This window comes from Lissotriton helveticus, chromosome 6, assembly GCF_964261635.1.
Source record: "Lissotriton helveticus chromosome 6, aLisHel1.1, whole genome shotgun sequence".
NCBI classification, from domain to species: domain Eukaryota; kingdom Metazoa; phylum Chordata; class Amphibia; order Caudata; family Salamandridae; genus Lissotriton; species Lissotriton helveticus.
Genome location: NC_136067.1, coordinates 1,201,510,820 through 1,201,537,553, shown reverse-complemented (window position 1 = coordinate 1,201,537,553; position 26,734 = coordinate 1,201,510,820). Strand labels below are relative to the sequence as shown.

Below are 26,734 nucleotides of genomic sequence, written 5' to 3'. Positions count from 1 at the left end.
CTTTTGAAATATGACTTCTGCTTTCACTAAATAATCCTGACCGTATACTGATAAAATGCGCCACATGCATTGGAATTGAAACACTTACTAGGAGGTGAAATGATACTCCAAACAGCCAATAGCATGAATTCAGAGATATTTACTGCCCCAAATCCCACTGGATGTATATAGTTTGTTGGACGTGGAGAGACTTTGGCCCACATGCATCAATATCGGCTTTTGCGAGTTCTAAATTGCGAAAAATAACGATTCGCAATTTAGAAATCGCAAAAGCCTATGCATGAATATTTTAGCTTTTTTTTGCAATTCGGTAAAAATCGCTATTTTTACCGAATTGCATAACAAATGCAAATTTTCAATTGCGAATTCCCAATTCCCATTCATTCCTATGGGCCAAAATGCCCATAGGAATGAATGGGAATTGCGAATTCGCAATTTGAAATAGAAATTCATCAATGCATTTCAAGGGTGGAGAGGGGGGTGCAAATGACCCCCCCCCCTGCACTCATGAAATGTACTTTTCAGTATAAGTTACATACACACATGTCCTAAGGACATGTGTGTCTGTAACTTAACAGTTTAAAAAATGCATTTTTGTGCATATTTGAACAATTTCGCAAATTACCACGAGGTTGAACTTCGTGGTAATTTGCACTTCCAATTTGTAAAATCGCACATTTTTAAGAAATGATGCATAGCATTTTAGAAATTGCACAATTGCGATTTCTAATGTGCAATCGCAATTTTAGAATTTGCTAAAAAAATTGCAATTTCTAAAATAGCATGATGCATCCCAAACAGCACGTTTGCATTCGCAAACGCCCGATTTTAAGGAATCGCACCGTTTGCGACTCCAAAAATGCTTGATGCATGTGGGCCAAAAGGTCAGGCAGACAGCCGTTCTGTCAAGACAACATAAAAAGCAGCAGAGTAGCTGTCAACTTGCAGCGCCGTTGTAGACTCAAACAGGCACATGCATCAAAGCTTTTTGCGACCTCAAACGGTGCGATCGCAAAATCAGCTTTTGGGATGCATCAAGGGTGAAGGCCCTCGCAATTTGAGAATTCGCAAATATTTCCGAGTTCTCAAAATTGCGATTGCATTTAAGGAATCACATTTTGCGATTCCTTAAATGCTATGCATGAACGTTTTAAAAATAGCGATTTCGCAATTAGGGGGGGCAAATTACCATGAGATTGGACCACATGATAATTTGCGAAAACTTAGAAAAATGCACTTTTGTGCATTTTTCAAAGTTTCATGTTGTGCACACACATGCCCTTAGGGCATGTGTGTGCACAACATATGTGCACAAATTAATTTCAGGGGTGCAACAGGGTGTCCTTTGGACACCCCTGCACCCTTGAAATCGCATTCTCAATTTGCGATTCGCTAATTGCGAATCGCAAATTGGGAATGTCTTCCCCTTCATTCCTATGGGCCTCTAGGCCCATAGGAATTAATGGGGAGGTATTCCCTAATTGCGACTCGCAATTTGCGAGTCGCAATTAAGGAATGTTTAGAAATCGCAAATCTTCAGCGATTTCTTCATGCATAGGCTTTTGCGATTTCGCAATTAATAAATCGCAAAAGCCAACAATGATGCATGTGCCTGAAAGAGAGCAGAATGAAATAGTAGCAAGGCCTGCGAATAAGTGAAGCTCTGACAACGGGCCATTATTCATTCCAATAAACCACCACAGAATTGTATAACACACACTCATGCATTTATGCATCCACTGAGGGTTAATTGCTGCTAATTTAAGCACTAGTCGCTAATTCCTAAGGCTCTTTCAGATGGCGCTACCTAAGTGATGCGTTGCCCTGCTCAAATAGCATGAAGTCAGAGGCCAGCTGCTATATATTACAGTGGTGTACCAACAAGCGTCAAAAGCTTGCATATCAGTGACAGATTGCTGATGCTTTTAATGATGTCTTGTCATGGTGGATTTATTTGCTTGTAAACAATGATTATTCCTGTTGCAGTGAAAGCAAGGACCTTATAATCATTTCCAGGCACCCCGCCAAAGGGTTTACAGAGAGTGCCTCATTTGAATTTTCCTCTCACTGAAAAAGAAGCGCTGGGAGTAGTTTGACCTTTGCTGTATTTATGGAAAAAATGGAGGGCCTGTTAAGATTTATGGAGCGTGTGCTTGCGCTGTTGGAATACTAATATGTGTTCATGTGAATTTTATCTATGTTGTGTTTGGAATCCTTGCTTTCTGTGTCTGTCTAGAGGAAAACCAGGCGAGTTTCAATTCACCAAAAGCAAACAAGCACAGTTATGGGACAATTTAATATTTTTAGGAAACTTGTTTTTTTGCAACCTAGGATTTTGAAAAGGTTGGGAGAAATGAATGCGAATGAGATGTATATTTACAGCTCGGGTGACAAATCCTTGCCTTGAGAGACAAGAATTCACACAGTGCGGTGATGTTCAACTTCAAACTGACTACGTGATGTGAGTGTGTCTATTACCGATGCCAAGTAGAAAACAATATGATGAAAACACGACTATTGCTTGAGAAAAAACTTTATCCCCACCAGTGAGTGATTCAGGTGGTATGAGTGGTATACTTTCCTTTCAAAGTATACCACTGTCAGGCCGTCATAGAAGACATTTGTTGTGGACTTTGAACATGCCAGTTAGATTAGCACCTGTAACTCTCATGAATACCGTGCATCAAGCGTGCTATTGGAAAGGCTCCATGTTGAGTTTATATGTTCTTGACGATGATGTTTTATATGACAAATTAACCTATTAGTGACATCATGACGTAAAATTGGCACAACAGAATACATAAAATCGATCGAAGACATTCTTCACAAAATCAGACAAGAACATATAAACTATAAGCCACCGAACGGTTTCCAATATATGTGTACAGAAAATAAGACAACATAACAATAAGCTGGCACACAACGTACACGAATGACCGAATTCTTGGACTCAGATTTTAGAACAGTTATTTTTCAGGGGACAAAATATATTTCAGCACATTGTGTGCAGAAAAAACTGCACAGTAATTACGTTTCAACACAAAAAGGCCCAATTAAAACAAAACATAAAAAGTCTTCAAATTGATAAAAGTTAAGCCTTCGGGAATGGTTGTTCTGCTTGTTACTCATCTCATTTGGGAAAAAGGGTACAAATGAATACATTTCTCAATTATCCCAAATCACAAACAGGAAAACTGTACTTAGCTGACGGTGGTTAAACTTTCAGTTGCAAAAAAAAGTCTACACAGATTGAATATGAGAAAAATGCCCTGAAACCAAATTCAAACCTGAAGATGATGTGCATGTGGGTTGTGAGGGGGTGGATCTCTAATGCAGAAGTAAGCTTGTTTGTAATTAGTTAGCCTGAAAGGTAGTGCAGGTGGTGAACAGCGTTTACAACGAAACTTTTACAACGCACTACCATTACATCGCAACTTTTACAACGCAAACTATTACAACGCATAGCGCTTGGGGGCGCTCTAGGATAGGAAATAGGTTAATTTACTATCCAATAACCTTCCCTAGTGTCCACGGGGACTGGAGTTGGAACAGTAAATTAAACTATTCACTATCCAGCGCCCAAAATCATTATGCGTTGTAAAAAATGCGATGTAAAGGTAGGCGTTGTAAAAGTATGCGTTGTAACGTTATACATCCAGTGCAGGGGCAAGAGGGTGAACTGTTCCTACCAGATTCCCTCTTGTATTTAGACATTGCTCTCCAGATGTTTGCTCTCTTCCTTACCCATGTTCTATTCCATGCAGTGTGACTGGCATAGGAGAACACAGAACACATTGCTCACCTTAAACCTATCTCCGGCAGTGTCCTGTTCATAAAGCTTATGTTTTGTTCCCAGAACGGCAGAGATGGCAGACACTCACTCGTTAAATTACCAGTATTTACTATAAACTGGTGTATGTACCTTGTCTCTCACTACATTATTTGAAGGTCATGGCTGTCCCTTAATTTAAGCCTTGCCGTCAGGTTCCAGAAGCGAGTGCCTGCTACTCAGGAAGGCAGAGTGGAAATGGATGCTGCAGGTGGCTGGTTCCTAATCCCACTCCATCAACAACCAAACTTGACATTTCTATTTACAGCAGTCCAGCATCCATTCAGGGCCGGCTTTAGGGCAGTGAGACTGATGCAACCGCACTGGGGAGGGGGGCGCCGTGACCTCAGGGGGGCGCTGTGTTTAGCAATATCTTATGATAGGAGAGATGAGGGGCACTTTTGCAGGTGGTAGGGAGAAAATACGAGGAGGTGGTCATGGGACATGGGGGACGTCAAAAGTGATTGTCGAACTGGGCGCCACCAGTGCTAAAGCCGGCCCTGCTCCATTTGACCCTACGGTATTTGATTAGGGTTCTGCTGCTAAAGTATCAAATGCTATCTATCCCAGTGGAACCAGTTATCTCAAACTTGGCTGTCAAGATGAAGAATTAGAGAGATGCAGAGGAGCAGGATTGTGAGTTTCAAATAATAGCATGAGGACAAATAAAAACCTAAAGGCAAATTCTGTGGGAGCTAGATCTAGAGATGGCAATACCAGACGATAATATGATGAGGGAATAGCAGCAAACTGGAAAGTTATACCTTACTGTATGATCTAGGCTGATACATTTTAAGGTATTTCACGGATCATTCTGAACTCCTCGAGTAAAGTAGAATCTAGTTTCTTCTAAAATGTCTAACTGCAGTAAGTGTACTTTTTAAAAATGAGAGATCGTTGTTAGAAATTGGGTTACTAGTGAACTAGGATGTGAGCCCTGGTCAAGCAGCAATCACAATCCTAGTCAGGTAAAGGCAGAGGCAAACCCCAAATTAACCTGTGCTCAACCCTCTGATAGCTTGACACAAAGCAGTCAGGTTTAACTTAGAGGCAACTTGCTGTGGTGGGTGGATGAGTTTGGGCTTTTGTGCTACAGTAGTCAGGGCCCAATGTTGATAGTGGCACATGCCTCACAAATGGCTACACCCAAGGGCCATTGCAGGGTGCATTAGTTTAGGTAGTGGGCGGAGGGCTGTGCCTTCTTAATAAGTATAATATGTGGAATAATTTCGAAAGTGCATTGATTGATATCAAACACAGTGTGTTTATTTTTACTTTCACTTGTTCCAATTAGGAAAGTCACATAGAACAGCCTACATTTGTTTCGCCCGTTGGCCAAACTGCAGAGGGCTTTTTCAAGGCAGAAAGTCGTGTCTGGTAATCATGTTCCTACAATGATGGAGTCAGGTGGTCCCTGCAGTCCCAGGAACATAAAATAAACACACTGTGTTTGATATCAATCAATGAACTTAGAGGCAATGTGTGAAGTATTTGTGCAAAACTTCAAACAGGAAAACAGTGTGAAAACACCACATAAAAAGATCCCACACCAGGTTAGGAAAACAGAGCCAAATGTAATAAATAAAAGGAGACCAAAACAAGAAAAATCGCCTTAGTAGAACCAGTGTTATGAATTTTTAAAGAATAAACTGTAAAAGAGTGCCTAAAAACATAAAGCACCAGCCTGGAATATCTTGTTACGCTGGACCGGGTCAAAGTCAAAAGTTCAGGCCAAGCGAGATGGATCGAGGGTAAGATACAGTCCAGATAAGTCCTGCTGAAGGTTTGCCTTCTAAAATTGTGTGCCAAGTGTCCTGTTTGCATTGAAGAACGTTATCAGGAGCTAGGGGAGCGTCACTGTTGGTGGTCGGTGTGGCGCGAGGAGCAGGCTGGGCGTCACAAATGGGTGGCCTGGTACTTTGCGTTGGCGGTCCTCCATAGGCAATGGATGCTTGCTGGGTGAAGAGGCAGGCTTGTAACAGCTTGTGCTGATCTCTGGTGAGAGTGGTGCGGTTCCGGTGTAAATAGGATTGTTCGCAGTCGTGAAGAGCTGAAAAGCTTGAATTTAAGAGCTCAGGAGCCACACTGAAGGTCCATGACCTGATATGCCCTTCTTGAGGGTCCACAAGCTGTTGGGTAGACTTTTATGTCCCTGAGGCTCAGATCAGGAGGCCAGCAGACTAGCCCTTTGAGCCACTCTGGGGTCATGGGTTCACAATGGGTTCCAGGTCCAGTTCTTCATCCCCAAGCAACATGGCAGCAGGCAGTAGGTCAGCACAGCAAGGCAGCAGCTCCTTTGGATTAGAAATCTAAGAAAGAAGCAGTCCTTGTAGCAGCACAGCAGACCTTCTGACTCGCAGAGTATACACAGGTCTAGAAGGTCCTGAAGTGGTGGAGTCTGGGGTCCTTCTTTTATACATTGGTGCTCAGGATCTGGGTGGTTGGAGAAGTTTTTAGACAGTGTCTTCAAAGTGCAGGTAATTCCCTACCTCCCATGCCCTGGCTCCAAGCTGGGCTGGCTGAAGTGACAATGCAGGGGTGTTAAGCCATTTGTTTGGAGACAGGACACAGCCTATTCAGGTGTGAGGCTGGCCCCTGCTCCTCCCACCCATCCTGCCAGTGATGGCCCATCAAGTCACACCTAAGCTTCCATTGTGTGTGGCTGTCTAAGAAGAATACACACAGCCCAACTGCAAACTACACCCAGTCATGTGACCAGAGACAGGCTGCAGGCACCAAATGGCTAAGGAAAGAATGCCAACTTTTTTAAAAGCGCCCTTTTCAGACTTGTAATTTAATATCCCACTTCACCATAAGTTTAAGTTAGGATTTTAAAATGGGAATTAAGATACACCAGACATAAGCCAGTCATATCTTCCCATTTGCAAAGTAAAGTTATAAAATGTAATAAAGTAACACCAATGTTATTCTATGGGAGAGATAGGCCTTGCAGTAGTGAAAACGAATTTAAGAGTTTTTCACTACCGGGATTTGTAAAACGTAAAAGTTCTTGTCTAATGTTTTAAATACACTAGAACTTGGGACTGTCCAGGGCCTATCTTAGGGTTGACATATGTATTAAAAAGGAAGGTCTGGGCCCGGCAAAAGGTTTATTTTGGCAGTTTGACATCACAGTTTAACCCCTTCGGTGCTGCGCAAATTTTCACGCTGTGTGGGGGTTTTATTGAGTGGGCGGGATTCGGACAGCTCCTGGCCATCATCAGCACACGCCCACCGTGATGTTGGTCGGCCGGGGGCCATCTGAAGCACACATCGGGTTAAAACTGCACACACACGATATGCAATGGCATGACTGAGACATGTTTAAAGGGTTACTTAAGTGACTGGTGTAATCAGTGCTGCAGCCCACTAGTTGAATTTAAGTTACAGGCCCTGGGCACATGTGTTGCACTTTACTAGGGTCTTATAAGTAAATTAAATATGCTAAATGGGTATAAGCCAATGTTAACCTCCCTATCTCGAGACCAAAGGTCCCGACCCCCACGCACTGTAGCTCTAGGTTATATCCTTTTAATCAACTCAAAATAAATATTTATCCAAATTTTGTCTTTGATGCTCTAAAAAAGGAATCACAGAAGAAACTGTGGAAATTAATTTCTTTATGTACAATTTATGAGAAATGCAATGTAAAAATATATGTTTTTATTTTGTGTGATTATTTTGATTCTGCATTCTGGTGTCGAAATTAAAACATTTTGAATGTGAGTAGCAACAAAGACAACATTTGGATAAATATTTATTTTGAGTTGATTAAAAAGATATAACCTAGAGCTACAGTGCGTGGGGGTCGGGACCTTTGGTCTCGAGATAGGGAGGTTCACAGTAGAGGCACGGGAAAGACAACCCTGCTACCCTCGCAGCACGCTGAGAAGAGTATTTTAGACATTTGAGAAAGTGGATAATCATTGTAGAATTTTTTTAAAAGAAGGAGTGCATCACCGTTCATTTAAAAATTATACGCCAATGTTACCATGTTTTAGGCAAAAACCACAAACACTTTAGCACAGCACTGGCTAGCAGTGGTAAAGTGCATAGAGTCTCAAGGGCAACAAAAACGATTTCAGCAAATTGGAGGAGTGAAGGCAAAAGGTTTGGGGATGACGACACAGAGACGGCCATTTCCAACAGTTGTGCAAATGATGCAGCAATGTATTGACATACACTTGGATTGGAGAAGCTTTCTATAGCACTCAGAAAGAGAAAACACCCCCAAAGATTGTTTTTGTGTAATGTAATGTAAAAAGGTACTTTTAGAGCGCGCAGCTACTCAATAGATTGTCCCGGCGCTGAAGGACCTCAAGACAGACAACTGACACTAACTCTGCCAGATCACTCGGCTCATTGGCTATTGTTGGAATAGCCAAGTTTTCAGCCGCTTCCTGAAGGTGAGTAAATCCTGCATCTGTCTAAGTGACAGTGACAGGCTGTTCCAGAGATGGGAGGTCTGCACTTGGAAAGAGCGGCCGCGTATGCGGGCGCCGAAGAACCTGGGGATGATCAACTGCTGCTGCGATGAGGACCTCATGTAATGCTGAACTCTTTTCCTAAGATAAGAGGCACCAATGTCGTGTAGAGCTTTAAAGGCCAGAACTAGATCTTTGAACAGAATCCGCTTAATAATCGGCAGGGCTTTCATGTGGGAGGACACCCACGTTCTGGGTCCTAGCATGAGAATCACCCTCGCCTCTGCCTTCTGGACCACTTGAAGGCGTGTCAGTGAATATACTAGGAGGCCCAGGATGTTCATGTAGTCCATCCTTGACACAATCAGAGCCTGGACCACCGTCTTTCTGTGAATAACTGGAAGCAGGGGCAAAAAATGCTTCAGCATTATTAACAAGCCGAAACAGGATCTGATTTGGATCTGTTTGGATCTGAGCTTTCATGTATAAATCATCATCCAGTTTGACACCTAAGTTCTTGACTGTCCTTAATGAGGTTTCGGGTGTGGACATGTCTATAGGCAACCATTGGCGCCACACCTCACGGGGAGAAGGACCACAGAAAATGATTTCTGATTTCTCCGAATTACACTTTAATTGGTTCAGTTGTAACCAGGAGAACACTTCTGACAGGCAGGTGTTGAGCACATCCCTTCTAAAATCAGCGCCCTTCTCACAAGTGAACAGCAATTGTGTATTATCTGCATATGATACTATTTTCGCGCCATGTGTTTCCTCTAGATGCACGAGGGGGACCATATATAAGTTAAAATGTGTTGAGCTTAGAATCTAGCCCTGAGGAACCCCTACCATCATGGGGGGGATGGAGGCAGCAAAGGCGGAGAGCAAATAATTTGCTGGCGGTCTTTCAAGAAAGAAGAAAACCACTTGAGTACCGTGCCACCAAGACCACATTCCAGAAGTCTCTGCAGGAGCCAGTCGTGGAACATGGTATCGAAAGCCCAACAGAATCAGCACCACTTTGCCTCCTTTATCTAGTGTCTCCTTGATAACATCAGAGACTTCTAATAAGGCTACTTCTGTACTAAAGTTTGCTCTGAAGCCAGACTGGCTATGGTGAAGCACATGGTTGACTTCCACATATTCCATAGTAACAAGATTCACATATTTCTCCAATGCTTTTGGAGAAAAAGGGGAGTAGGGATATTGGCCTGTAATTAGAGGCTATCAAACGGTCGGCCAAGGGCTTTTTTAGTAAAGGGAGAATTCTTGCCTTCTTCCAACTGTCTGGCACCAGTCCACTCTGCAGTGAAGTATTGGGGATCAGATTCACAAGTGGATTGATAATCCCAGCTATAGAAGCCAGCACTTTAGCTGGGCATGGGTCAGAGGGTGAGCCTGACTTGAGGACTTTCATAATCTCCAAGGATTTTTACAGGGGAATCGGAGGGAACTGTGTGAAAGGCGGTCTGTCACAAAGGTGGAAGGGATCGGGGGCCCAAAAAACTCTCCATTGGTCAGGGGTAGGGCCTCAAAGGAGTCTTGAATGATTTAAATTTGTTCATGGAAATGGGAGGCCAGATGGCTAATCCATTCCTCATTGGGGGTGAAAAGCCCCTTCCTGCACAAAAACAATCACGCTAACAACACAGACATCAACACATGGTGCAAGGATGCCTGCATTGGGGATGGCTGCTAATTGTGCGCTGACGCAAACTGAAAGGACAGGAATGCACCTTATCTTATAAACACAGTGCATTACTACCCTTATGAATTAATGTAAGGCAGCGAAGCAAAATGACTTCTGGTGCTGCCCTACACCAATTCTTTGTATATAAGCCCCTACGATTGCAATATTCAAGTGTGAATATGAGAATTAATAGAATATTTTGGGGGGATTGATAGAAAAAGTTGAATAGGAAAGAAAGCAAAAGAGGGAGACAGAAAAAAAGAGGAGGAGGGTATAGCGAGGAGAGGAGAGGAGAGATTAGAAAGAAAAGAAAGCAAGAGAATTATGAGTGCAGGGAGAGAAAGTTAGTTAAAGGTGGCCTGTATAAATCAGACCTAGGTCCTGATTTAGATCTGGGCGGATGGATTACTCTCTCACAATGGTGACAGATATCCCATTCACCGAAATATAAATCTCATAAGACATAAATGGATTTATATTTCGCAGAGAGGGATATCAGTCAACGTTGCCTTAGGCTAACCCATCTGACAAGACCTAAATCAATCCCTTAATCTTTTGGGATAGCATGAGAGAAATGCAAGAAAAAGAGCATAAACTAGTACATTCTAGCAATTTTATATCTTTATTCGTGTTAGTTTGTGGTGCGGGATTGATACTTATCCTTAGGGTGACCGAGGAGTAGCTTTTCTGGCATTGTGTGATCTTGAGCTACCAATGGTCAAGAAGGTGTATTACTGCAGGTTCCCGATTTAATGATGTGGCATGCAGGGATGAGGTCCCACCAAGGAGGCCGCAAATGTGCCAGTGCAGCAAATTCAGAAGGATTCTCGGAAAAGTGAGCCTGTGTGAATGTTAGTAAGGAAGGTCATATCTGCGCGGGGTACCAGCCTTGTACATGGAATGTACTGTCCTAGCAGAAGGTAGGTTGAAAGTCCAACGTACTGCAAACTGGGACCTGAGAACCAGACAACGCATCCAGCCCATTCACCCTATTGGACTGGACATGGCAGCACCAGAGGATGAGTTCGTATTGGTGTTTGGAAGTAATTGTGTCTGAAGAGGCTCTGAACACTGAATCCTGTAGGATGAAGGACATCATTGGAGAGATGGATGCAAGTAATGAAGATCCTGAAAGTCTGGTTTAACAACTCTATAAAGCACATGTATTTCAGGATAGAGGAGCGAATGGTACGCCCCTTACTGTGCTTGGTTTAGTAGTGGTATGATGATTCGCTATCCTAAATAAACAATCATTGCATTTAAAGTATTGGTGAACTGCCACTGTGGGTTTGTGTGTGTTAAATTTGACTAATAAGTGACACGTAAGCAGACAAGGAAACAGTATTGCACTGAGCACTTTACTGGGGGCATTTTTGTTAAGTTTGATAATAACATACATTAAAGGCCTAAAGAATAACAATGCATAGGATATCTTGTAAACAAAATAGAGTAGGCAATAATCATAGTAGAAAGCTGTTTACATTTTGGGGAAACAAGAGAAAGGAAAGAGGGAGAAAGGGAAAAGACGGGGTATATAATATATTAATAATCATAACTACTAAATAGATTGCACTGCTATTCTCCTAAAAATCATAAAATATAAAGAACAAATAACTGTTGAGTAAAATTTTTACCAAATATTAGCAGAATATTAGAATATTAGAAGAAGAGGGAAGAATAAAGAGGAAGGAATTCAAGGGGGTTGAACATTTTCAGAACGATATTGAGAAACATTATTAAATGAAACCATATTTATATAAGGAGTAAATCGTAACCAAAATACATCTCTATTTACATGTGGATTGCATTGAGAGGCATAGGCAACATCTAACCTATGATATTGACATACAGTATTCCACCATGGCTTAATTGAAAGTTTGGTCAAACATTTCCAATTTATCGTAATTTGTTGAAGCGCTAATGCCAACATAAGATCAAACAATTCTCTTTCATAGAAAGGTAAGGAATGGATTCTGATAAACTTCCCATAAAGAGAAGAATATTGGACATAGGTGTGTGACTTTGAAAAATGTTAGATAAACGAGCCCAGATTTGTGTCCAAAAAGAAATAACAGGGGGACATGAGAAAAAGATATGTGAGAGGTCTGCTGATCGAAAATCACAGGACCAACATTTCTTATTGTCTATGTGTGTGAAATTAGCTATAGAAATGGAAGTGAGATATAGTCTGTGATATAGAAAAAACATTGATTGAGTGGTGGAAGCGGATCTTGAGATTCTCAGCGAGCGAGCCCAAATCCTATTCCATATATCAGTGCTCCACTGAAAGCCTAAGTCTGATTCCTAAGCAAGTTCCATCTTAGTTTTGTCTCATTCTGGATTCATGGTGTTAAAGAATTTATAGATTAGGGAAGCTTTTGGAATTGATGCTAATATTTTAAGAAGTGAGTCTTGAGTGCTAGAAGCTTCATCTGAAGGAAGGGAATAGAAAATGCTTAGGAGTAATTCCATAAGTATGGAAAATGTATGCAAAAAGGAACGAGGGCATTTAAATGTAGCTTGAAAATCAGGAAAAGAACAAGGAGAGGTACCATCAAATAAATCGGTAGCCCAAGTAGTTCCCTTTGCTCTCCATGAGGCCCAGTACAGACGTCTCTTATTAATGGTTATAAGACGATTATGCCACAAAGGAGAGTGTAGAAAGGCATTTCTGGATATTAATTTTGGCTGAAGATGAGGTCGTAACAAGGAGCAAGTGTGTTTAAATAATGGAAGGAATGTGAGGGCAGTTTTGGCAGTGAAAGAAAGAACATCCTTGGTCGAGAAAGGAGTAAACAAACAGCGTTCAATATTGACCCATGGAGGAGTATAAGGAGAGGATTCCATAAGAAGCCAATGAGAAGCTTGCCTTAAGCTGAAAGCTTTATGATATAATCGAAAATCTGGAAAGTTTACCCCACCCACAAGTCTCGGTGTTCTAAGATGAAATAAAGAAACTCTGGATTACTGGGGACATTTTGAAAATATACTTTTTACTGCTGTAGCCACTTGTTTTAACTGTACCTTTTTAAGGCTCTTGCCTCGCTCTCACTCCCCAGTCCACCATGGAATTTCCGTTTGAGTGGAGGGAGCCGGCGAGAGGAGGCGGGATGACTTCAGGGGCATAGGTCAGGTAGGCAGACTCCTTAAGACTACTTAAGTCGCATGGCAGCGCGGACGCGCAGCGACACGTAAGCAGGAAAGGAAACTATATTGCACTGAGCACTTTACTGTGGGCATTTAAAATATATGCTTTTTACTGTTTTAGCCATTTGTTTTAACTGTACCTTTTTAAGGCTCCTGCCTTATGCTCACTCCCTGGTCCACCACAGAATTTCCGTTTGAGTGGAGGGAGCTGGCGGGAGGAGGCGGGGTGACTTCCGGGGCATAGGTCATGTAGGCAGACTCCCGTAGACTACTTAAGTCGCATGGCAGCGCAGACGCCAAAGCCATACCCATCTTTGCCCGTCTGTGCCCATTCCGGACCAGGGGCCAGAATCCCTGCCTCTTCCACCAATGAGATCTTGACATATTCCTCCTGCCAACTCCATCAACTGTGGATTCCTTGTAAAGATCTATGCCTGCATTCCATTTGTTTAACAAACGGCTTCGCACCATGTACTTATTATTCTTTTGGTTCCTGCAATGCTCCATTGACACAGCTTAAAACAAATACCCCTAGTGTACACAAACATTTCTTTTCAATTACAGGTCTCTACCTAAACACTCTTCTGAAATTAATATATTTACTGATGGAGAACAACCCGATGTTCTGTTCTTAACAGAAACATGGCTCCACAAGGAATCAGATCCCGACCTTGTGCAAGCACTTCCTCCTGGTTACTGTATCTTGAGGAAAGACAAAGAATTGAGGAAAGAGGGAGGCTTTGCCATCATTGTCAATGACCACCTGAAGGGTCCTATTGAGCCTGACCGCATTCAAGACTGCGAAAATATGTTCTTCGCAATCTCTTTCTCTGCTACACTCACCCTATCAGGAATCCTTATCTATAGCCCCCCAGGCCTGTGTGGACACTTTCTTAAATCTCTTACAGATACCGCTGCTACGTTAGCAAGTACCTCGCCCAGCATGACCTTATTAGATGATTTTAACTGGAATTTAGAGGACCCTCCTAAATCTGTAGCCTTGGATCTTACCTAAGGCTTATTGGCTAACCAACTGATTCAAAAAGTCACTAGCCCGACACACTGTTAAGGTACCATCTTGAATCCAATCTTTTCAAACAATGAAAAGCTCTAAGTATGCAATCTCATTCCCTGTGCCTTGGTTGGATAATTTTTTGATCCCGATCCAATGGACCTTCCCGCAACAGCCCACTAACTTCCAAACTTCTGGTTGTTGGGTATGCCCCTGGGCGAAACTCTCATTAGAGTCATGGACCACAGCCCAGACGAATACTAGACATCTATTGGATCCCATCCTTAACATAGCCACTGATAAATTCGACCATTGGATTTAATCATCCTTGGATGCCACCATATTACTCAAATTGAGCCATTAAAGGAGTAAAGAGAAAATGACACCTTGGTACTCATCCAAACTTCAGGAACTTAAACAAAATTGCAAAAGATTAGAAAGAGCTTGGCGGAAAGAGTACAACACCTTAAAAACATAGAAATATTGAGAGTCCATCAAAATTTACCAAACAGAAATAAAGATAACACAAGCACAGTACTATGAAGAAAAAATCACCTCCACAGCCAATGCTCCCAGGGAAATCTTTCAGATAGCTACAAACTTTATGAAATGTCTTCCGTCTGAGACACCACCTGACTCTACCCAATCTCGCTCTAATGAACTTGCAGAATTTTTTAACAAGAAAATTCTAGATAGATATACAATACCTTCCCTCTGGTTCTTGGCCCCGATAACTCAGTCTCGGAAGTTGATACTCCACCTGGCAGCAAACCTCGACTGAAGGAACTTCCAACTATGAATCGTGCCACCCTTTCCCAACTCTTTGTCCAGGACAAATCTGGCTCCCCCCGCGATCCTGTAACTCTTCATATGCTTCATAAGGCAGAGGAAACAATACTCCCAAACTTACTTTGAAGTGTTAAATCTATCTATTTCCACTTGTCAAGTTCCTCTGTCATGGAAACATGCCATGATAAAAGCACTGCTAAAAAAAACAATCTTAATCCTGAGGTATGGGGTAACTATCGTCCCGTCTTGCTTCTCCCTGGGATAAGCAAAATATTAGAGAAATATGTTAATAGAAATCTCTCCGAGTTCATAGAAACTCATAACCTACTGAATACCTCACATATCGGATTCCGAACGCAACATGGTATGGAAACCGTTCTTCTAGCAGTAGTTGAAGAATCCAGGAAAATCCTCGATCAGGGAGGAGCCATGGCCATCATCCTCCTTGACCTGAGCTCCGCCTTTGACACTGTCAACTATAACTTTCATATTGACAGACTTAGAATGGTTGGAGTCTCTGGTGACGTCATGGCTTGGAAAAAGTCCTCTTTACTTGACAGGTCGTTTCATGTATTTGAAGGAAACAACACTTCTAAGAATGTGCCACTCACATGTGGAGTTCCCCAGGGCTCCTCTTTGAGCCCCACTCTGTTTAATGTTTATATGAAACCTCTCGCTAAGTTAGTCCTGCCCTATGAGATCCATATCATCACAAATGCGAGTAATACTCAGCTAGTGGTAGCACTAAAACACCCCAAATAACCTTCCAGCCAACCCAGAAATCTGTCTGGAAACTGTGGCCAAATGGATGGACCATTCGTGCCTCAAGCTCAAAGGAGACAAGACTAAGGTAATGGTATTGGGCAATTACTTTATCTCCAGCCTTGGAATGGCCAACTGTCTTGGTCCCCTGCCAGCCCCTAAACCCGAAATCAAAAGATTGTGATTCTGGTTGGATAGATCTCTCAAATTCCAACACCAAGCAATGAAGCTAGCAGTCACCTGCTTTGGAATCATCAGATTGATTCGGAAAATGTTACCACTTCTTCCGTTACCTGCTCGGAGAGTCATGGTTCAGGCATTGGTACTCTCCCGCCTGGACTATGGGAATTCCCTCTGCCTGGGTGTTCCTAAATCCACTACAAGGAAACTTCAAGTCGTGCAGAACTGCTGAGCCAGGTTGCTACACAATATCCCTAAAACACACTCTGCCACGCCTGCTCCTAAAACTCGGCACTGGCTGCCAATAAATGAACGCATAATATTCAAATCACTATGTATAGTTCACAAGATCCTCTGGGTGAAAGGTCCCACAATCAATCACTCCCTCAACACTTTCTATTGCCCCTTAAGATGTCTTCGTTCAACCAATCTGTTTCTAGCATCAGTCCCCAAAATCAAGAGGGGCCGCTCTTTCTCCTATAACGCTGCCAGGTTATGGAACACCCTTCCTCTTCGATCAACAGCCCACCATCTTCCTTTCGGAAGCTTCTGAAGAGCTGGCTATTCCAGAATATGTCTTAGAACCCCTAATACTGTCTGCTTGCTGTCACTAGCACTGGGATGCCTGCAGGTAGCTATGCGCTCAACAAATGTTAATTAATAATAATAATAAAGGTCTATTGTGGTAAAGGAAAACAAATCTGAGTTTCCACAAAGATGGTTTGCAAAGCAGCTAGCAACTGAAAGTAAATATGCTCGTGTGTATATTTAATTGACTACAAAAAAATTATCTGGCCTAAATTCAGACAGCATTCTTACCAAAGCCAGCATCTACTGGAATGACCCAGTCCCCAGGTTTAAGGTCAAGGACATTACGCCCGACCTCAATGACTTCTCCCATGCCTTCATTCCCACCAACAGCAGGTAACGTTGGCAACAGAGCGTAAGTGCCTGAAAAGAGAAAAAAAAACATAAGAAATGTTACTTCACTGCAATACAATCTAAAGTAGGGTCGAACAGAGCTTGTACACTTTTGAATACTAAAGGTCGTTTTTCATCTAATGGCTCACTCGACTCTGACTCATCCATTAGTTTGTAGCAAGACTCATAGATGAATCATGTCCGTATGGCCCAGAATAGAAAAATATGTATCAATCCATTTGATTTTATATCTATGTGTAAATCTTTAGCAGGAGAAATCAATCAAGATTATGGAAAGTAGTGTGTGCAAGATGCAGAAGCAAAATGGCTTGACTCAGTCTTAGGTCTCAGCCATAAATTTCGCTGGCTGTGGGCATTGGGTCAGACCCTTGCTCATGATTGCATAGCAGTGTTGCCCATCTCATTTCGCTGTTCTTGCGTTGATGTTTTTTCAACATATCCTTTTGACTGTGCCGCCCAGGAGCTTTCAGCTCTCCAGCATTCAAGTATCTTTTCATTTTTGATGTCAGCTGTTGCATTGCAAGTGATTAACTTTTGTGTCCCCTGCCTCTCCGTTCCTCCTTTTTCCTCTCTTTTCACCCATACCTCTCTTTTTTATTCCACTACCCCTAACCCCACAAATTTCCTTCTTGTCCTCCGCCAGCTGCTGAGCTATTGGCTGGTGACCATCTTCAAATGTTTTTTTTACTATTTCAACATCTCCACCAACGTACACACATAAGCACAAATGCATGCCCCGCATTTCTGAATATTTTTTAGCACACCCCATTCAAAAATGGCTACCACAGAGGGATGCACATTCACAACCTCCATCTCTAATAGATGGGAATTCTTGAAATAAATCCAAAGGCATTCAACGTTGGGTGCTGGTGTGTGCGTGCATCTGTTGCAACGGTCTTTAAAAGGTATTTGGTAAAACCTTGCAAAATGCATTCAAAGATGGCCACTGTTGATTCACACACATCCTCCACGGCCATCTTTTAATGCTCTTTCTGATGTTTCAAAAAGCATTCTAGATAGCTGCTTTGGCTATGTGTGCATTTCCTTCAGCTGTTTAAGGTAAAAAACAAAACCAAAGCCAATGCTCAGACCTATTGGCTTTGACAGTGCTTGTTTGACCTGGAACTAAGCCAGTCCTTTAACTGTACTCTGGTGTGATACTGCTACAGAATGTACCAACTTGATCTTCTCCAACAAGAAGATGAGATAATAAAGGTGGAATTGCCTGAATGAGGTTCTGTGAGTATTTATATTGCTATATTTGCATGCAACAACATTGGTGTTTGGTTGAATGCATGCCACAGATTTTTAGTCAGTTCATTAACTCAACAAATGATAATATTAATCTATTTTAGCAAACGCGCAGTCTTGTGTGTCAAAAAGGAAAGCCTACATTCACCCACATAAGGAAGCATGTCCTTTCTAGGCTTACATTTTGTTACGTCCATCATTCCTTCTTGTTTTGCAACAGGAATATTGGCAAAGAAAATGCATTGACCCTGCAAGGTTAAAGATTTGCTAACTTAGGAATAAGAATGCTAAATATCAAAAATCTAAGAGTTCAAGAATCACACCGTCTCTAAGGTCATATTTTAAGCTACAGGAAAGATCCCTGAAGGAACTCAAATGTCAGATGAACCCCTCCCCCCTCCAGGAACGTAGATTCTTTGGTGGCCACTAAAGGGATCTGTTTGGTGGTCCAAGACCAGGGCCGGACTGGGAACCAAAACCGGCCCAGACAAAATGCTTGGCCGCCCCCGTGGTTGGTGGTGCGGCCAAGCTGTTTGCCAGTGCCGGTTTCGGATGATTTTGTTATAGAGGACGATTTTGCAGCCATGCTGCAAAAACAGCCCTGTAACAAAATCGTCTCCCAGGGGCCCAAAACCGGCCCCCAACCATGGCGGCCCACCAGGGAAATGCCCGGTGTCCGCTACGGCCAGTCTGGCCCTGACCAAGACATCAGGGATAACATGACGTCCCTGATCTACCGGTGGAGGCACAAGGCATCTTTGGATTCCTGTGATCACTAGTAGATAGCAGTGTCTGGTTGAAGAGGGTTCTACTGAGGAGAGAGATTGAGACCCAAGCTCGGCAATGGGAAGCCTTAAGGGTGCACAGATAGAGACAGTAGGGAGAGGCCATCTTCTAGGTTCCGTCCCCCCCGTGAAAGATCCAGATTTGCAGATAAGCCCTTTGGAGTATATAAGGAAATCCCTTGCAGATGAGGTCAAAAATGGGTGTTGGACTCCTCAAGCCAACCAAAAGGAAATCCAAGGGGTTTGTGAAGGTTCAGCAGAAAAGTTGGAGTCCTTGTCTCAAAGAACGCAAGCCCTGGAAGCATTGGTGTTGGATCTGCAGGAGGAGGCAACTAGGGACTGAAAAGAACTCAATACCCTAAAATACATGCTGAAAGAAAGTCAAGATAAATTGGAAACCTTGGAAAACAACGCAAGGCACAACAATATTAGAATCTTAAATGTCCCGGAAGGGTTAGAGGGTGGTGATTTGAAATCATTCATCACCAACATGTTAAAATTCAGCGGAGCTTGGGAGGGGTCGGTGGAGGTTCTAATGCAGGATATTCAAAGGATACATCGGGATCCATTTAGGACGGACCCACCATAAACAAAACCTTGCAGAATCATAGCTAACTTCTTCACATACTCCATCAAGGATAAGCTATTGAATACTGCGCTAAAAGCTGGGCCACTGTCCAGAGAAGGTTTCTCTTTCAACAGCAGATCAAATGTATCGTATGTAACCTCAACCAAGCAATTGAAGCTAGGAGAAAGAATGGGAGACTTCAGAAAGTTAGGTGGAACTGCCTAGGCAAAGCCTCCAGCCACTCTAAGAGTGATGATAGGAAATACAATGTATACCTTTAGGGATCATGAGGAGGCTGAAGCCTTTCTGGAAAAACTTAAGAATCCCTAACTACAATAGATTCTAGGCATATGGCAGGAGTTCTTAGCCTTAGGATATCAGGGACCTCTGATGAGGCTACTATTTGTAGGTTCTGTGTTTTTTGTACCTCTACTCTTTCTTTATTGCCCGTCCTTTTTTTTTCTTGTTCCTTTTTGCTTTACACATTCAGGCGTTCACTCACCTCCCTTACTGACGGGCTCAAATGGATAGGATAGCCAAGGAATGAAGGGTTTGGGTTCTCCAGGGAGGGGGAGGGTGCAGGAAGCACAGGGTTGGAAGCATAGGGGAATATTATATATTTTATTTTATATGTCCCATTGCCTTAAATTGCATAAAAGTTTGGAAGTCTATGCAGTCCTCTCAATATCATTTAATGAATAATTTTAATATACTGATCCTGTTCTGGAATATTATTGAGTTGAGAGTTGACCGTAGGCAAAGGAAAATATTTCAATACTTAAAAGATGCCCTACCTCAAAAAATTGTTCTGTGGAAAAGTAAATTTTGCCATGTTCTGTGTCCCTACGTGTCATCCATCATATGTTATGTGTGCATGACCAATATGCATATGTACTCCCCATGTCCGATTAATGACGCAATTATAGTTGTGTCCACCTCTGGTATGTCATTTTCCAGTCCCCGTGAATACTACGAATATCAGGCTTATGTAAAGTAATGTTGCCACGCTTCTCAGTGTGCACGTTATTTCATTATAAAGTCCCCGTTTCCAGGCCTCAACAGGGCCCGGACATCAGATTCAGCTCCTGTCTCCTGAACCCTTGCTGAGGAGCGATTCAGCCCCCACCTGTATCCTCGACCTTTCACTTACTTCCTGCCTCGCAGTGCCCGGTGCAGCTTGGCTCAGTCTCTGAGTCTGCCAAGACTATGTTATGATTCCCGTTATCAGTTTAGTCCTCCTTCTCTGCATTCCTAAGCTACTGAACTGCATCAATAGTTTCCGTCATTGTCTAGCCTATGCGGCTCCATATTAAGAGAAATACTGTATTTAATGGTCATTTAATATTCTTCATCACGCACTACATGTAGAATAAATGCATGCTCTAGTCTTAGAGTCAATTAGCTTTTCCCCTCATGACTTCTAGTTTATATCAACATGTTCCCTAAACATCAGATACTAGATAGGGTTTAGGTACATGTCGCTCCGACCCTCCAGACTTTAGTCTCTGCTCCTAGCACAGAGTTCATAGCCCCCAGCTTCTCCTCGTAACACGTCATTGCTAGTTTGCGCGCACCATCAGGTTAGAGGTCCCGGCTCCTTAGGTAGCCCCCTCCTATGTTTCCGCCCATTCATGACATATTCTGTTACGTTTGCATCACATGTCTGAGTTACACCTTCTTTTTACTCTTATCTTTCGCGACTGCTACGCGTCACGCCTTCTGCTCCACCCACTGCTACGCCTACTGCAATGTAATGCTATGTGTTTGCGCTATGTATATATGCTCATGTATTGTTATTAAAAGTCAGCGCGCTCATCCCAGTCCCAGCAGCTGCTGGGCCCTGTCATCCTATTCCTATGCAGGTTGTCCTGTTCCTGTCCTTATGCTGTATTAAACCTGCAAAACTCCTACTACCTCGAATCTTGACTCTTATTTATTGAGCTATCTGTTATGATATATGTCTAGTCAAAAATAGGGTATTATTTATTTATTTACCACATAATGGCGCCCGAATAGGGACTTGCCCTTTCCCCACGCGTCGGTGAAGCCACGCCGACCCCCTGACCCTCTGCAGTCGTGACGGAACTCTTCTGCGCAGTGGCAGATATTTCTGCTCAAGTATCCCTCAGGCCCACGAAGGAGACGGAGGAGGCGGTCCAGCATCCAGACGAGACGGTGGAGGAACGCGGCAAGTCCCGACCAGAGCCCAAGCCAAGAGTCCAAGGTCCGAGGTATCCGGAGGTCCACCCGTAACTGAAGTCCGAAGTCCGAAGTTCGTCGTCATCGTCGTAGCAGTCCAGTCCAGTCCGAGGCTTTCCGTTCTTGCTGCCCGGTGAGTACCGTTACTGGGGTGGTATCTAGACAGGGTCAATTTGATTGACTCTGGTCTGTGGGTTGGTGGTACACAGTCCCACAAACGAAGTGTCCACTTCGGTGGATGCGGGTCCTGACGTGTCTCTTTAAAGAGACCGGTAAGTTTCGTGCTGTTTCAGCAGTGCATCTAGTTTCTGTTCTAGTCAGTTCTGTTCTCGAGAAATTTCAAGTATTTCCAGGTAGTATTCTGTCCGAACTGTTATTTTAAATGTTTTTCATGTATTCTAATGTCGTGGTATGAATGGGAAATAAGTATCGTGTTTATTGTGTATTGTATTGTGTCTAGATTACAGTTCAGTCATGCCTATATTTTCCAAGTTACGTCAGTTAAAGACTAGAAAGGGTCTGCTGGAAGCAGCAGTTCCCGTCCCGCCCAGGGACAGTCCAGGTCACTTTATGTATCAGAAACATGGCATAAGTGCCATATTGTATCTAGATTTATGGGTAGAGTATACCAAACAGTTAGAAGAAAAGTATAGATGGCCCGTATCGGGTACATGGGATGCCGAATGCATCATGCGAGTAGAGGAGGCATTATGGAAAAAGAAAGCCAGACAATCACAGAAAGATGCCATCGAGTTATGGCGCAAAGAAGCTCATAAAAGAACCGAAAGAGAAATCAGAAAGTCAGAACTAAGTAGAGAATCCCAAGAACGAGCCCAAGAAAGAGAATTAATCGAGATAGGTGAACGAATTAGAACTGAGCAATCAGACAGACAGAGGAATGCCCTCATTAAGGGTATGTATCCTCTTCTTGCTGAGGGCTTGCCAAAAGCGACCCCAGAGGCATCCAGTAATTTTCCGCCACCATTAGTTCCGACCAAGCTACGTCACAAACCGACCGCAGCTGATATTTTCATCTCGTCCTATTTGGACGACACAGTCCCCGAATATGCAAATCCTGTTCGCGCTCCGCCAGTCCCTGTAAACCAGGTAATTCCTGCTCCTCCAGACACCGGGGTGCCCTTAACAGCCCCCCCGGGTCAGCCCGCCATACAAGTCCAGCCCACGTTACAATTACCCACCCTGCCAGGACGAAAAGCATCAGTTGATGATTCCAGTTTAGGGGCCGCAGGAGGAGGTCTTCCTCAAACTCCGCCGCCATACAAGCGTTTATCAGCACTCGAATTACATGCTCAAGCATCACAGCGTACTCCCAAGAGTAATAAGTCTGTTGCAGAGATCAGGCAAACCCTTGGCGAATGTGTCTATGACCCAGTTCCAGGCGAGTTTAATATGGTTTTATATTCCGTACGCGTAAGGAGAGTGACCGAGTATCTAGTCACCCTGCCGAATATGAAAGAAGATCTAGACAGGATATATCGTTTCATCCGTACAGGGGATGACCCACAAAGTATTAGTGATGCCATGTCTCAAAGGAAAGCCGAGATTCAGCGCATGATATTAAAGTTCTTAATTAACTGTCTAATAAGAGAACAGGATTACCCGTCTAAAGACCCGGAAGAAATGAAAACTCTAACAAAGTGGAGTGATAATATAGCCGAAGGAAAGCACAATACCATTGGTGCCATGGAAAGTATGTACAAGAAAATCCGTAGAGAGATAATAAAGATACACGAACAGCGTAAAGCAGCACAAGTAAGCGAGAAAGAAAGTACCTCTGATCCTGAAGAGGAAGACGACGAGAGTACTGCCAGAATAGCGTATGTAGGAAAATCTAGATTTCCAGATCGCCATTTACGTCTAGAACACAAGCCAATTTTCCATCATCCAGCACCAGAACAAGGTTCCCTAGAACAAGTATTTCAAGCTACCGATCACATTCTGAAATCACGAATCGGTTATAGTGAGTTAAGTACTATGCATGAACAGGAACTAGCCCGATCGGCAGTCAGATGGATTACTGATTCTACCACTTTTCCAGACGAAATAGTGGCACAAATGTTCCTGAAAATGCCCCCAGCCGAGCAGCGACTGGTGGGTATGTATATGATTCAGCACCTCATTACTCTGTATGAGGGTCAACATTCTGATCCAGGCCCGTTACATGATATCCTGAACGAGTTACTCCAGTACAGATGGAGAGGTCTAGGTACCGATTTAATTAGTGTCATTCTAGAACAACGCCACAAATATAGAACATTCTTGAACCCGCATTTTGTCCATGTCTCACCCCCAGAAAGTAAATCATTCTACATAGACAGACAGAATCCGTTACGAGAAGTCCACCCAGTCAGAGGAGCGGGTGGCGAAATGCAGCGAGTGTTTGTATACACTCCGATCACAAAGATGGAACTCCTCGAAATGAAGAAATTAATTCCCTGTCATGACAAAGATCCAGCAGGGTTCCATAGAGAATTAAAAGACATGCTCCGTATGGGAGAATACACTTACCCAGATATCATTAAAATGTTAAAGGTTCTGCTACCCGCAGGGGTGTATGAAAAGCTAAAGGAAAAAGAATGGGAGGTGGGAGAGAAAAAGATAGATTGGGCAGTCCTAGAAGCAGAAGATAAGATACGTGTACCAGGTACTGGTCTTGGAGAGAAATGTAAAGAATTACCAGAATTATTAATTCAAGTTTTACCCAGATTATTAACAACTAGAAAAGAAGACTGGGATGCAATCTCAGCCTGTAAACAGAAACAAGATGAAGATATTAGTGATTTTTATTCTAGGTTTGAAAAATGCTTTAGTATCAACAGTGGCCTCAAGACAAGTAGTGAGTCTTACCCTCACCTTTTCGTTACCAAATTAGTCGAGAATTCAAGTCCACCAATTAAAAACCGAGTTCTGAAAGTCGAAAGTACCTGGCAAGCAAATACTCCGTCCCAGATGCTCCAGATGCTCCAGTACCACCAGAATAGAATCAGGGAAGAGCAAGAACACGAGAGAAAACGTATGAAAGACACGAAAATGAAAGTACTAGTTGCACAATCTGTTCCTCAAGACAGTCAGAAGAGGGGTCAGAATCAAGCCAGTCATCCTGCAGCTCCCGTTAAAGGGAACTGCAATTATTGTAAACAGCCAGGTCATTTTATAAATGAGTGTGCAGTTCTGAAACACAACATAGCTACTGGTAAGACTAAAGAAAGACCACGTCCGCCTAGACAGGAGCAAGTTTCACAGACTCCTCAGTCACAGAATGCACCACAGACAGTTACAGTACCGCAGCCTATTGCTGCAACACAGCATGTTGCATCGCAGATGTACCAGTATGCACAGTCTGAGTATCCAGAGTACCAGCCATATTCATGAAACAGCCTAGAGAGGGAGGTAGGCTTGCCTCTCATCGAGATACCTGTAGATCAAGAAGGTCCCTATGTTCACAGTCAAGTATTAGGGAAAGACAGAAAGTTTTTGATTGATACAGGGGCAAGTAGGACCACAATTAGTCATGCCGAAGTTCCAGGGGCTCCGCTCTCAGGCTCAAGAAATGTTTCCCTTGGATTTTCAGGAAAGCCTATCGTTAATGAGATTTCAAAGCCAGTCACTCTAGAAGTAGGTCCATTGTCCCGCACTACTGATCTGTTACTTACTAAGTCATGTCCAGAAAATCTATTAGGCATTAAAACACTGAAAGAGTTAGGTGCAGTTATATGTTGTTCCCCAGAGGGAATACGATTGTTCCTACGTGACTTTAAGGGTCACTATGTATTACGAGATTTTGATTCCAGACTGTCTAAAGTTCCGCAGCATTTATGGGCGCAAGGTCCAACTGATGTAGGTTATATGCAAATCACACCCCATCGTGTGACTCTCAAACCAGGTGTAGTGTTACCACGAATCAGGCAGTATAGATTGCCACCTGAGGCTGTAGCAGCCTTATCCAAAATTATAGACGAGCTCATGGCTCAAGGAGTAGTTGTAGAAACTGACTCCAATGTATGTAACTCTCCGATCATTCCAGTCATGAAACGTACTGATCCAAATGCACCCCCAGTATATCGATTAGTGATTGATTTACGGGAACTTAACAAATGTATTATTCCTCAGTACCCAGTTGTCCCAGATATCTCTTCCCTATTGACAGCCATTGATTCCGAAGCCACGTTCTTCACTGTCATAGACCTCAAGAACGCATTTTTTAGTGTTCCCATCCATCCAGACAGCCAGTTTCTTTTCGGATTTTGTTTAAATGGAAGGAGCTATATGTTTACACGAGCTCCTCAAGGTTTCACAGAAAGCCCTAGTATTTACAGTCAAGCACTTAAGAGACAACTAGATAATATTCACATGCCAACTGACACTGCCCTGCTCCAGTATGTCGATGATCTACTGATCACAGCCCGTTCTGAACGTGACTGCGAGCGAGCGTCACTGACGGTTCTGTATTTCCTAGCCGAGATGGGGCACAAGGTGTCCCCTTCGAAGCTTCAATTCTGTGTCCAGCAAGTGGTCTACTTAGGACACTTACTGTCCAAGAGGGGTAGGCAGTTGACACCCGACCGTATCCAGTTAATAGCGAGTCTTCCTCAGCCCAGGACCCAGAAGGAGGTACGTGCCTTTATCGGCCTTACTTCTTATTGCAGACAGTGGATTCCTCAGTATGCATTTCTAGCCAAGCCACTGATACAGTTAACGACACAGGAGGCAGCCGCATCGACTGTTCTCCCTTGGACATCTGAACATACACTTAGTTTCAACGAGTTAAAGAAAGCTTTATGCCAAGCTCCAGTTCTAGCTACACCGAACTACAGTAAGCCTTTTACACTTTTCGTTACTGAACGTGAAGGTACAGCATTATCTGTTCTTACACAAGATCAAGCAGGACAATACAAGCCGTGTGCTTATTTTTCGAGCACACTAGATCCAGTAGCCCAGGCTCTGCCTGCGTGCCTCAAGTCAGTTGCAGCCACAGCCCTAGCTATCAGACAAAGTGATTCCATAGTTTTAGGACACTCCCTGACAGTACAAGTCCCACACTCCGTGGAAGTTCTTTTAAACCGAACACAAACACAGCACCTGACAATTGCACGTTTAACAGGTTATGAATTGACACTGTTTCAGCCACACATAGA

At 43.1% G+C, this 26,734-nt stretch overlaps 1 protein-coding gene across 1 annotated transcript in view; it reads right to left on the bottom strand.

Moving 5' to 3' along the window:
- LOC144761686 (enoyl-[acyl-carrier-protein] reductase, mitochondrial-like) overlaps nt 1–26,734 on the bottom strand; it is an 804,505-nt gene that overhangs the window by 455,081 nt on the left and 322,690 nt on the right. The window contains exon 3 of the mRNA XM_078646957.1: nt 16,653–16,784. Within this exon, the coding sequence (XP_078503083.1) occupies nt 16,653–16,784 (132 nt within the window). The remainder of the gene's footprint in view (nt 1–16,652; nt 16,785–26,734) is intronic.